Raw genomic sequence first — 14,069 nt, 5'->3', positions numbered from 1 at the left:
GTGTGTGGTTCCTCCTCAAGAACATGTCATTTTGTCCCCAGGCGAGGGCCAAGCTGTGTAGTCTTCTGGACTGTCAACAAGCTTTATGGGTCTCTGCCTTCTGCCGCTGTGTCAGTTCTTGCCAAACACATTATGCCCTGCTTTATCACAGTGTTGTTATCCTCTTGTTGCATGGATACCATTCGGATGCCTAACAGACAAGTTGAAGACATCTCCCCCTTCTTTATCTCCTTCCTTCGCATTCCCCATCACACCGAATTATATAAAGACCCTTCACTTATTGGAAGCTGCTGCAAGCTCTTGACCAGGCACACAGTATGGCTCCAGACCATGACTAAATTCATAATTAGAAGATCCAGCACCTGAATGTTACTCAAGGTCTCCATCTGCTTATGGTCTTCAAACGTATTTGGCTAGAGTGTGTTTTCCCTTTGCAGTGACAAGATAATATCAGCATCCCAATCCTTAAACTAGGCAAAAATCCAATGACCATTGACAGCTATTAAGTGATTAAGCCTTATCAAAATGCTCAGAAAATTGTGTGAAAGGATGGTAACCTGACAATTCTGTTGTGTTCTGGACTTGTGGACTTATTTGTTCCCCCTGTCAGTGTGTTTTTCAGGAGGAATGACTACAATCGACCATCTCGTTAGGTTGAAAACAGCAATCTGATTAGCTATTTCTTAATGAAAACAGCACATTGCAGTTTGTTTTGATCCACATAAGGCAAGTGACATTATGTGGCACCATCACATTTTATTTACTCTCTATGACTGGGGCTTTCGAGGCTCCCTACTTATTTTTATTTATCGGTTTTTATCCTACCCGTTGTTTTGGGCTAAAATTGATACATCACTCAACTACTCTTAGGTCCAAGAGAATACATTCCTCAGGCCTTCATGCTGAATGTTGCATTCCTCCTCATTGCTATCAGTGAGTAAGTGACCTTCATCAGACCGGTGGTCACCCCTATGTGGTATGTCAATGACTGTTGCATTTGGTATGGTTTCCGATCTCTAGCTGTGGCCTAATGCTAGTTCAAAAGCACCTTCTGAAGGGTCTCCACTTGGACCCTTTCCCATGGTTTCCAGTTCTCTCCTGCTCATACACGAGTCATGCATTGCTGTCATATCACAGTCTATCCTGGCCGAAACCATACTTGGGTACCCAGCACTTGGACTTTGCTGCATGACCTCGATTTTTGGTACTCTGCATTAATAAAAGTCTGAATGGCTGCCCCACATTTCTCCAATCAAGACTAACAGCATGTGAAAGTGTAATGCTGTCTGCTTCCTTGCTCAAATCTCATGTGGTTCAGATTGCACTACTCTTCTCCATATTTACTGGACTCTAGTCTCATCCTGATCAGATTATGGGTGCCAGGCTTATGGCTCAGTGGGACCTTTAGCTTTGAAATAATTGGATCCAGTTCATTATTGTGGAATGAAACAGGTACCTTCCAGACTAGACTGTGTCCTTGCCAATGTGGGGATCTTACCTCTTCAGTTCTGAAACCGTCAACTGTAGCTCAATTTATACTTTCAGTATCCAATAGTTTCCTAATCATCCAACTTACCACTTGTTTTTGTATAAAGGGGCATCGACACTCTGACAACTGCCCTCAAGCAGGATAACCATTGGACTGTGCCTCGAGACCTTCTCCTGGGACCTGTGCTTAACCCCCTTAGAATGTACTCCTTGCATTTTTCCATGCACAACAGCTTGGTTAAAACCCCAACCATGTATTAGGACTGGTCTGTTCAAGATCCTAAAGTTTGTTGCCCCAATGACATTCCGGCAGCTGTTCCTCTCAGTTCAAGAGTATCAAGGTGCTTCTGTTATTTACACTGGCAGTTCTAAAACTGTAGATAAGTCAGGATAATCTATTACATCTCCCCCTGGTCAGGAACATCATTTGCCAGGAATGGGTAGTGTTTTTGTAATGGATCTTGTGCCCATTAACAGGGCCCTACATGTTATTAAACAAACCTCCTGTGATCTCGTTTCAATTTGTAGTGACTAAACGACAGTCTCCATGCTATTGGTTGATGCTAGTCTCGTCACCCTTTGGTGTCTGCTGTTTATAATTTTCTCATGACCTTAGTCATCCTGCCTGCTCAATTGCCTTTCTCTGGGTACCATCATGTGGATATCCTGGGGAATTAACTTCCACACTGTTCGGCTTAAGAAGTGATTACTTGACCAACATTGACTTTAACAGTCCCAGGTGGGTATTTGTGGGTCCAAATAAACTCTCTCGTCACTCAGAGATTGAAAACTATCTGGTGGACTATATGCCCCCCAATGAACCCTGCACTGTCAAGGGGACTGCTGCTGAATAATGCTCTTCCTTTCATTTCTCCCACAAGGAATTCATGTTGTATGTTTCCACTGAATTAATCATTACAGATTATCCCACAGTTTGATCTTATGTAATGAGCCATGCTCACATTGCAGCTGCAAAGCCTTACAGATGTAGTTCACATCCTGGTCAAATGCTCCCTGCTTTTGGCTCTCCATGCTAAGCACGATATTGGGGCATCCCCTGCCACATGCTAGGCTTAAGGGACCCTCGACTGTACCTCCTTTGCCAGCTGTCTGTGTCATCCCTCTTTTACTCTGTTTCAATTGTTTTTATATGTGGTTAGCCCCCTTTTTTCCATCACACCCAATTTCCATTTTAGGAATTGTATCCCAGTGATTAGTGGACATTGTTCCCCTGTTTAAAACTCTGGGTACAATGGGCTAGGGGTGATGGGGTGCCTGTGAGAGGAATGGCCCCCATCATATGCAGAGCTCTGGGCGACTCTTGACTGACTCCAACCACTTACTAACTTGATTATTTCTCTCACATTATTTTATTATTACCAGTTCAACTGATATCCATTAGGTTTTTAACCTTATCACTTTTACTATTATGAATTGCTTTCAGTGCTTTGATTTCACCGCACCAACAAACATTCATAATTCAATCAATGTCTAGCTTACGTTACGATATGTTAAAATCAGTAATAGTGTGAAAAATTTGGAAACTAAAAAATTTTGCGTAGAGTAACACATAGAAGCATGTGTATGTGAGCTTAAACTAAATAAAGGCACTTTTATATTTGTAGCTGTGTATAAGTCCCCATTGGGAAATTTTCAACTATTTTTGAAAAACTTTGATTCTTTGTTGTGCTGCCTGTCAGACAAAGGAAAGCAAATTATTGTTTGTGGGGATTTCAATGTAGATTTTCTGAAAGAGTCATATAGAATGCTTGACCTTGAAGTGTTACTTGTTTCTTTCAATTTGACATCAGTTATTGATTTTCCTACTTGGGTGGTACAGGAAAGCAGAACACTGATAGATAATGTTTTCATAGACCAAGATAAATTTAATAAAAAAAATTTTCCTGTTAAGAATTGTCTGTCTGACCATGATGCACAGCTAGTTACAGTATATGGTATAGCTTCATACAGTAATGCAAAACAGTCCTCCAAAATAGTGCATTCCATTAACGATTTAACACTTCAAGATTTTAGGGGAAGCTTGCAACAGTTAGACTGGGATGAGGTGTACAGGGAACATGATGCTAATTTAAAATTTAACCTATTTCATGAGGCCTTTGTGAGTATATTTGAAAACAGTTTCCTTATGAAAACAGTGAAATATAGTTGTGAGAAACCATGTAAAAAGCCATGGCTTACTAAAGGGATAAAGATGTCTTGTAAACAGAAAAGGGAAATGATCTTGTAGCTAGGAGGAGTAATGATCCCGAAACAATATAAAAACTACTGCACTGTATTAAGAAAAGTTATTAAAAAGTCCAGAAGTACGTGCATTATATTTGAGATTAGCACATCTAATAATAAAATTAAAAAATTTGGAATATTGTGAAAAGGGAAACAGGGCAACCGAGAGCACAGAAAGACTGTAGTTTTATCAAACACAATGAAAAGTTTGTTAACAAGAAGTCAGAAGTAGAAACATTTTTAATAATCATTTTTAAGTGTTGTAGAGAAAATAGGTTCCAGCTATTCATTAGAAAATGCAAGGCAGTATATGGAAAAGGCAATACCTATGCAATTTGATAAAATTGAAATTCAGTCCACCTCTCCTACTGAAATTATGAAAATAATAAATTCACTCAAATGTAAAAGCTCACATGGAATTGATGGCATTTCCAACAGAGTATTAAAAGCTTGTTCCCAACAAATAAGTAGGATTCTCAGCCACAAATGTAGTAGCTCACTGAAACAGGGAATTTTTCCAGATAGACTGAAATATACTATTGTTAAACCATTGCATAGAAAATGGGATAGATCTGATGCTAACAACTACCACCCAATCTCACTTCTGACAGCTTTATCCAAAATTCTTGAAAAATAATGTATTCAAGGGTAACATCAAATATTTGTAAAAATGAAGTCCTAACAAAATGTCAGTTTGGTTTTCAGAAAGGCTTTTCAACAGAAAATACTATATATGCTTTCACTGATCAAATATTAAATGCAGTGAATAACTGAACATCACCCATTGGGATATTTTGTGATCTCTCAAAGGCTTTTGATTGTGTGAATCATGAAATTCTTCTAGATAAGCTTAAGTATTGTGGTATGAGTGGAACAGTGCACAAATGGTTTAATTCATACTTAACTGGAAGAATGCAGAAGGTTGAAATTAACAGTACAGATAGTCTACAAAAACCAGCAGAGTCCTGTAGTTGGGGAGTATCAAGAATGGTGTCCCACAGGGTTCACTCTTGGGTCCCTTATTGTTCTTAATATATATTAATGACCTGTCACTCTTTATTTATGAACATGCAAAGTGAGTTCTTTTTGCTGATGATACAAGTATGATAATCACACCCAAGAAGCAAGAATCAGCTGAGAAAATTGCAAATAATGTCTTTCAGAAAATTATTAAGTGGTTCTCTGCAAATGGACTATCACTAAATTTTGAGAAAATACAGTTTATACAATTCTGTACAGTAAGTGGCATAAGACCATTGATAAATATAGACTATGAACGCAAGTCTGTTGCTAAGGTAGAATATCAAAATTTCTGGGTCTGTGCATTGATAAGAAATTGGGAGAAACACATTGATGATCTGCTGAAACTGTTAGGTTCAACTACTTATGCTATTAAGGTTATTGCAAATTTTGGTGATAAACATATCAGTAAATTAGCCTACTATGCCTATTTTAATACACTGCTTTCATATGGCATCATATTTTGGGGCAATTCATCATTAAGAGAGAAAGTATTCATTTCACAAAAGCATGTAATCAGAATAATAGCTGGAGCCCACCTAAGATCACCTTGCAGGCATTTATTTAAGGAACTCGGGATATTCACAGTACCTTCGCAATACATATATTCACTTCTGAGATTTGTCATTGATAACCCATCCCAATTCAAAAATAACAGCAAAGTGCATAGCTACAGCACTAGAAGAAACGATGATATTCACTATTCTGGATTAAATCTCGCTTTGGCACAGAAAGGGGTGAATTATGCTGCCACAAAAATCTTTGGACATTTGCTAAATAGTATTAAGTCTGACAGATAGCCAACCAACATTTAAAAGCAAATTAAAAGATTTTCTGAATGACAATTCCTTCTACTCAATAGATGAATTCTTAGATATGAAGTAGTAACGGAGAAAATTAATTAATTAATTATTTTGTGTAAAGAAAACTTATGTTAAAGTAACATGTTCCACATCATTAGGAAATATTGTATTTATGATCTATGGAATAAGGATTAGTGTGTGTGTGTGTGTGTGTGTGTGTGTGTGTGTGTGTGTGTGTGTGTGTGTGTGTGTCCAGATGAACTATCTCTTGACCAAGGGACTGATCATCTAGCTGTTTATTCCAGTAACCTGCAACCAACCAATCAGATTATATCACCATGGACTAGGGTCAGCTTTGATTGTCTAAATTTCACAGATAAAACAAAGTTTATGTGTAATAGTCAGTTCACAACCTAGTGACACTACAAAACAGTGCTTTCATTTTGAACAAGTGCAAGTTGAAAATGATTTAGGAGTTGTTACTAGCATAAAAAAGTTAGTAAATATGTGACACACCTCTCCCCACTATTAAAGTTAAATTTCTTTTTATAGATTTGTAAGGTTAGATTATGGAAAGTACCGGTTGTATAAGTAATGAGTGCAGACGATAACTTTTCTTGAAGATGATTTATAATTAATGTGATTAATTGAATGGCATTGTATCAACAGCGTAAGGAAGAGAAATGTGGAATATTTGCAGTGAACAGTTCAGTATATGAAGTATGAAATCAGACAATAATGAATGAATACCTCTCACAAAAATGCTCTTTAGGCTCAAATGGCAGCAACTACACAGTTTGTATTAAATTTTTAACTACCAAACATGAGCTGAAACTGATATGACAGCTGCATGCTTATTGATGAACAGAGATAGTGTTTTACAAATGTGCTTCATTTAACACAGTAATATTTATCAGCTAGTTTCGATTGAAGATTATTTCAGTAGTTCAGTGCTTGCATCTTGAATAATTGCCCAGAGAATCTTTGGTTCTAACCCAGATCAGCTCTCTGAATTTTTTTCCATATTTATCTTCTTTTGCCTCTGGCATTCTTTGTTCATGTGGAGAATGAAGAGTTTTTTAAGTTTATGACTCAGAGTGCAGTTATTACAATAAGATTTCCAACAATAAATCTGTTTCAGCTGTGGAGAAGTTTTGAAGAGCACACAGTTTGACACTTATTTTCCGCCCTCTATACAGCATGACACCATCAATAATAAATAGCATGTATCTGTAATGTACCATTAATATTTGGTTGAAGAACAATAATCGTGCTGATAGCTGATTTTAGAAGTTCTAACAAATGTGTTTGTGTTTATGTAGATCATCACTAAACCTCGTACAATTGATCCAATTTGAGTGATACACAATAGAATGGATTCTTGAACTGAATTCTGTTTCTGAGATAACGTAAAAATTGATCTACAGTCAGTGACATTTATGCAATTCACCCTAAAGTTATTACTTGATCTGCCTGCTCGCACTCCTTTCATGATACTAATTGTTTGTTGGTCCTTTCATGGGATACAGTAGTCTATTCTCATAGCCTACATAGTGCACTTTATTGTTATTGAAATCTCACAGGTGAACAGAATATTACGGTGAGATTTTATGTTGCAGTGTGGTTTGCTGTTTTGCAGAGCAACTGTAGAACAACCCGTCTTACTTATTGAATACCTAGACTAGCCAGAAAATAAGTACTTTGCAGAGTAATGAAGTGATAGAGGCACCACCATGATGTTGGATTGTAGTTTTATAACTTTATTCCAGTGAATATACCTCACTAAACAGTTAAAAAGGTGCAGGAATAGTGATACATTAAAATTTCTTACACACTGCAAGCTTGACTTTTTGTGCAGTTATGACAAAACTTTATTTTATAGTTGTTAAGTACTAACACTTAGGGCGATTGTATAAATGTCATTGACAGTGGATCAATTTGGACCTTCGTTCAGAAAATGAACCTAGTTTATGAATGTGCTACATTTTGTAATACTAAACTTGTATCAAATGATCTATGTTCAGTATTGATCTAAATTAATATGGAACATACTAGGATCAAGCAAGGTTACTCAGTGGTTAGTGCACACTGCACTCTCATTTGGGAGGATGATGGTTCAAACCCACATCCAGCCATCCAGGTTTAGGTTTTCCGTGATCTCCCTAAGTCATTTAAGGCAAATGCTGGGATGATTCCTTTGGAATGGCATGGCCTACTTTCTTCTCTCTCACCCTAATCTGATCTTGTGAGCCATCTGTAATGGCCTCTGTGTTGACGAGATGTTAAACACTAGTCTTCTCCTCCTCCTAACATACTAGGCAACTCCATTAAATCAGCTGTTGACACGAATCTCAGGCTTTGCTCACAGATATTAATTGTTACACACATTTATTATTGAAGGCTTCATGTTTTAAAGGTGAAAAATAACAAGCAGAAGAGGGCACACTTCTCAATCTTCTTTACAGCAAAAAATATTTGTTGCTGAAAATCATCTTGGCACAGTGTTAGGACATAAATGAAGGCAAAAGCTGATAAAGTACTTATTACCAACAAAGTAAAGGCATGAAAGGAAGCCATTGCTGACTTTATTTGACAAAAAATGCTGATAAATTGTGACAGAAAATTTTAAAAATGTCATGACGACATAAACAAAGGACCAAGAAGGATTTCGTGCACGACATTTGTCTGTCTTAGTTTTAATTACTTTAGTGCTTTTGTCAAAGACGCTGTCTAAATTGAAACTTCCTGGCAGCCGGCCGCTGTGGCCAAGCTGTTCTAGGCGCTTCAGTCTGGAACTGTGCTGCTGCTACGGTTGCAGGCTCGAATCCTGCCTCGGGCATGGATGTGTGTGATGTCCTTAGGTTAGTTAGGTTTAAGTAGTTCTAAGTCTATGGGACTGATGACCTCGATTGTTAAGTCCTGTAGTGCTTAGAGCCGTTTGAACCATTTTGAAACTTCGTGGCAGATTAAAACTGTGTGCTGGACCAAGACTCGAACTTGGAACCTTTGCCTTTCCTGGGATAGTGCTCTAGGTTCTGGCAGGTATAAAGCTGTGAGGATGGGGTGTTAGCCGTGCTTGGGTAGCTCAGATGGTAGAGCAAAAGGCAAAGGTCCTGAGTTAGTCTCGGTCCGGCACACAGTTTTAATCTGCCAGGAAGTTTCATATCAGTGCACACTCTGCTGCAGAATGAAAATCTCACACTGTCTAAATTGTTTATCATGTAATTCCAAGAATAGATTCACTCTTTTGTGAACTAGGTGTGGATTTTTTGGAACTCATTACCATCCTCAGTAGACTCATCAGAATAATTAATGAAAAGAACAATATAATTCTCAGCTCTTTAAGTGTCTCCTACCTTTGTGATGTAGTGGTGAGTGTCAATGGCTACTAATGTGAGTCACAGTCACCTAAATTTTTTTTTTTTGTGGTAGAAAGGTTTGGACTGGAACGGGAGCCTCTTGGCCTCATAAAGCCAAATGCTTCTTGATAAAATATGCAGTAAAATCAACATGCAAACTGCTAAAGTTTCATCAGTAGAAAGGCAACAGCAGCCTAGTAGCCATTCACCATTCATTTTAGCACTTAAGCTTGTTGCAATTAAAATGCTGCACCACAGTTGCCTAGAATGCAAGAACAGCAAGTTACATGTTCAGGCAATATGGTTTCATAACATAATGTTTTCATAAGTATATTTGTGATCAGTTCTGTAGCGAATTCATCATTTAGCAGTTAATGGATCACAACCATGAACAAAAACTGTTGCAGACCATCTCATTGCATCAGGCTTTCAGCTGGTTGCTGAGTATGATGCCATAATAATTATTACAGTTATTAGCTACTGATTTAGGCAGATTTCAGTATGGACGAAAGTTCCAAACAATTTTCATGTTGTAGAGCTATTGATATACAGTGCTAAAGAAACTACCAGTATACCTTGCAGTAGAGGCATACATCTGTATTGTCTGCTTACTGGCTGTTAAAGATGTCATTGTTTATTTACCTGCAAGTGCTTAATAATTTCATTCATCACTGCACTTTATGAGCAATTTGGGAATTTGGTAGATTGACCTTCGGTGAGCACTGGATTGTGTATAGTTTAAAACTGCCTGTCTGTGTGTGTGTGTGTGTGTGTGTGTGTGTGTGTGTGTGTGTGTAATTACTGCTGTTCAAACTGAGAGAGCAGTTTTGTGAAAGATGTTCAGTCTTAATTGGCTGTTGTTGAAATCCATAAAAGTACTGTTCATTACAGTTAGATCAGATTTTCCAAATTCTTGTTGGGAGAAATTATCTGCTCTAGTTACTTACATTGCTGATGTTTTCCTTAACCATTACTGTTGATAGGTTGTGAACTGATAACTACAGTTGAACTTGACTTGATCCATGAATTTTGCTATTCAAAATTAATCACAGTTCAGAGTAAAAAAAAATCTGTACTTTATATTCATACAGTACAGATTTTTGAGTTCAGCTTGACTAGAGTTAATTTTTTGACCCGAATCTAAGATTAACTGTATTATACAGTTGGCCCTTAGTGGCATCATGAAGTAGTGCTGTAAGCTTCAGAGAGACATTTAATTTTCATACTTCTTTCATCTGAAGAGTATTAACTTCCATTTTATTTTTTACAAAATTGCTTTCATTACTAAATTTTTGATCACTTCATTACAAAAGCTCGTGTACTGGTCACCACCGCTGCTGCTGCTGCTGCTGCCGCCGCCACCAGCATCACCACCCCTACTTTTCTGGATTTATCATTTGTTTTCAACCCCCCCCCCTTTCCCTACACACACACACACACACACACACACACACACAAAATGTTCAGTCTGAAGTGAAATATTTTTGCAATTTCTATGACTTGTTATTATGCTTAAATTGACACACAACACGCAGTTCATTGCAAGCATTTCAAGATATTCAAGGGTGTATGTGGCTGATAAAACCAAGGATATCAACTGTAAAGGCTGTTAAATTGTCAGAGAGCATAGTTAACTATGCAAAGCTGTGCATGTGGCTTTCAGGTGAACCTCTATGTGTGTCTGAACAGGTGGCTGCTGGGAGAATGGCTTGCAATAGTGATGTGATTGGGAGGCATTCTCCAACTCATAATGGGCGTGCTCTGTCACTATCAAGTGGACAGAAGAGTCGATCACCAGAAGCATCAAGCACAGCCAGTGACTCTCCTACCCCCACTAACAGTGTACAGGAGCGTAACTGGGCAGCAGCTGCACAGTGGCATGGAATAGGTGTGTTTCTTTCAGTGAATATAACTCTTCTTAACTTTTATCATACATTTATTTCTGTGCATGCATTACAGCAGGCAATGAACATAATTTTAATTTTAAAACTCTTATGCACTCTGTACCTGCACAATTAGTATAATATTTGATTGTTCCCTGTAAAGTCATTCATAAATTTGACATGTTAAATTTCAACTGAGCCTGTACTGTAGCTGAAATTTCACATAAAATTACATTAATGACAACATTCCATAAAAAAACTATACTGGAAACATAATAAAAAACTTGATTGACGCTTGTTTGCAGTTGAACATAGTAAAGGTGATGTTTGCGGTATACCATTACTCGCACTGTCAGAATGGTTGTGGCCGCAGCAGCTTTGTGATTCCAACTGGATACATTTATACACTTGCTGTTAAAGTGCAGCACTGAATTTATTTCACAGGATCATAGTGCTTGTATTAATTTTCTGTGAACTTTCACTGCTAACTTCTGACAGTCTGGAGGAGTTAACTGTTAATGCGCATGTATCAAATAATACTGAAACTAATCACAACAGTTAGGTTTCCAACCACAGGTAAATTGGCTGTGGTAAAAGGCATCTGAGGTAGTTAGTAGTGCAGTGTGCTGTTGTGAAAAGAACACATGTCACTATCTGATGCATTCTTGAATAGGTTTTTTCTGTGTTAGATGGTCTGTAAGCAACCGGTTGTCAACAAATATAACAGTTATAACTATGTAGTGCATGTGATACAGAATTACAGAGAATGTAAGGACAGTTCAAAACTGTTTACTGTTCTGTATGGCTTCCCTTGCCCACACAATCATCATTTAAGTGATATCTGTTTCACACCATACATTCTGAAGCCTATATGTAATCACTGGTAGAGCACATTAGAAATATACATTTCAGTTTTGTTTTGAGAACATGCCAAATGTTGTTTGTAGCATTTGCTGCTCCCTAGTGACTTCATATGTTGATTTCCATGGACCAAGTTCCAACAAAAGGTGAATTATCTCAACTTTTGTGCTAATACATGTGGCTGGACAGTACTGCTTGCTTTGCACACATATCCTGTTTCTTCAAACTGCCGATTCCATCTGTGAATGTTGTTGGTATTTGTAAGTGCTCAAATTAATCACTGATGAAGTTTTCTCAGAACTGTAATGACAGAATGACAACAATTAAATTCTAACATGCAGAATACCTGCTGTACACTTGTGATATGAAACTTTTCACTTACACATTACCTTGCATAAGTGGAACAGGTAGAAAACATGAAAATTGTTGCTCTACAATGCAAAAATGTGTTCCAGTGATCGTTAAACTAATTTATTTTAAGATATATATAATGAGAAGAGACCTTCAGTCTTTAAACTGCGGCATATGATGTTGAAAACCACGTTTAGAGCTATTTTGCTGTTTGGATGGTTCCTAAGGTTACAAAATGATGACTGCAGTCAGTGAGCACACTGGTGTGATTTAATGCACACAGCTACTAGTTAAGCTTTAATCAGAGAAATGGTAGATGTGCTCTGCTATAGCTCCTCATTACTGTAGGACTGTCATCTACATTTGTTATACTATACTTTTTCTTGAGGCCCTGTGTAACAAACCAAATAATGAAAACCGTTGTTCGCAATTTCAGAGCACCCAAAAATATTAACACACTATTTACAGCTATATCTAAGCAGTCCCTGCTCACTGCTTTAATTGGTGATTTGTGAAAACTAAAATTGTGAAGAGTTTTAATATTCAGATACACATTTTCTTTTCTGATTAAAAATAGTATGTGAAGAACAACGACAGTTACTTGGGACTGAAGAGGAGTCATCGGACCGCCATAGCAGTGATGATGATGGTGACCCATCAGAAGTGTGGACAATCACCGAAGAGCAACGAGAATACTACACTGCTCAATTCCTTTCACTGCAACCAGATCCTGCAGGATTGGTTGCTGGTTCTGTTGCACGTCTTTTCTTTGAAAAATCAAGGTTACCTGTTCATGAGCTGAGAAAGATATGGTGAGTCAGCTCGCTCTTAAAAATTGACATTACTAATAAATCAGAAAATAATTTGTGGCAAAAATTTTGTCTTCTCGGAAAGGTCACTTGGGAAAGTATTGCCATTGCTGAGTAGTTGTTAAATCAACAAGAAAATATGAAAGTGTTGATTTTTCATTTTTTCTGTGTGGTTGTCAGTATTAGCAGTGTACTAGTACCTTCTTTATACTAATTTTTTGTGATTTGAGATTATAACTATTTTCAAATTAACTGTTTAACCAGCTACAACATTTACTGCATTGACCAAACTTTATAGGACCAAACTTTGTTGGAAAAAACTTGCTTTAAATTTTATACATGATTTTACCACTCATCTAACATATGCCATTATTTTTGCTCAAACTTCCAGTCCTTATCTCTGCAAAGTTCTTAAGTGATGGATTGTTACTCACTAAAAAGTTATTTCTGCCTTTTTAAACTTGACAGTCCTTATATAGTTTGTGATGTATTTCTGTAGATCACAACATTTGTTTTGTAAATTATAGTTAGTGAGCCTTCTTAATTAACTTAATGTGTGCACAGGCAACTCGCTGATGTAACAAAGGATGGTGCTCTCTCTATTGAGGAATTCAACACAGCAATGCACCTTGTTGTGCTCCGGCGTAATAACATAGATCTGCCAGACTGTTTACCACCTACTTTGGCTCCACCACTCCCGGCATCGGTGACACAGCCTCCAGCGCCCCCACAAGCACCTGTACAAGTTACTTCAGTTCCACCCCCTACAGTGGTACCTGTACCTGAGCCGACGACAACATTGGTATCTGCAGACAGCCCTCCCAGCCCATCACCATCAGCAGGTGGTGACACCGATTCACCACTACGGGGAAGTAACAAGGATGTTAGTAAGGTAAAGTCTTTCCTGCTGAAGATGTTAATATTTACAGATATTTATATTACAGATGGAGACTTGAATGAAGGTAAAGTGTTTCCTGCTGAAGATGTTAATATTTACAGACATTTTATATTACAGATGGAGACTTGAATGTTTTGGTTTCTATCTCCACATTTGGAACAGTTTTCAGATAATATGACAACTGTCGAGATGCTTATGCAAAATTGGAGGGACAGCATCAAAATGTTAGTCTTGATTGGGAGAAGCAAAGTTCTAATTGCAAACAAGTGATAATGATTTGTATTTGTTTAACTTCTGTGAATCACTATTGTAGCTGCTGAGAGATTACGTATTTAATGTAAAGACAGCCCATC

At 37.6% G+C, this 14,069-nt stretch overlaps 1 protein-coding gene across 3 annotated transcripts in view; it reads left to right on the top strand.

Moving 5' to 3' along the window:
- LOC126162223 (ralBP1-associated Eps domain-containing protein 2) overlaps positions 1–14,069 on the top strand; it is a 116,079-nt gene that overhangs the window by 27,708 nt on the left and 74,302 nt on the right. For all 3 annotated transcript variants that reach the window (XM_049918581.1, XM_049918580.1, XM_049918582.1), the window contains 3 exons: positions 10,604–10,802; positions 12,587–12,821; positions 13,383–13,710. In XM_049918581.1, coding sequence (XP_049774538.1) covers positions 10,604–10,802; positions 12,587–12,821; positions 13,383–13,710 — 762 coding nt within the window. The remainder of the gene's footprint in view (positions 1–10,603; positions 10,803–12,586; positions 12,822–13,382; positions 13,711–14,069) is intronic.

The sequence above is a fragment of the Schistocerca cancellata genome, chromosome 2, assembly GCF_023864275.1.
Source record: "Schistocerca cancellata isolate TAMUIC-IGC-003103 chromosome 2, iqSchCanc2.1, whole genome shotgun sequence".
Taxonomy (NCBI): domain Eukaryota; kingdom Metazoa; phylum Arthropoda; class Insecta; order Orthoptera; family Acrididae; genus Schistocerca; species Schistocerca cancellata.
Note: the sequence above shows the minus strand (reverse complement) of the source record. Positions and strands in the feature narration are given on the sequence as shown.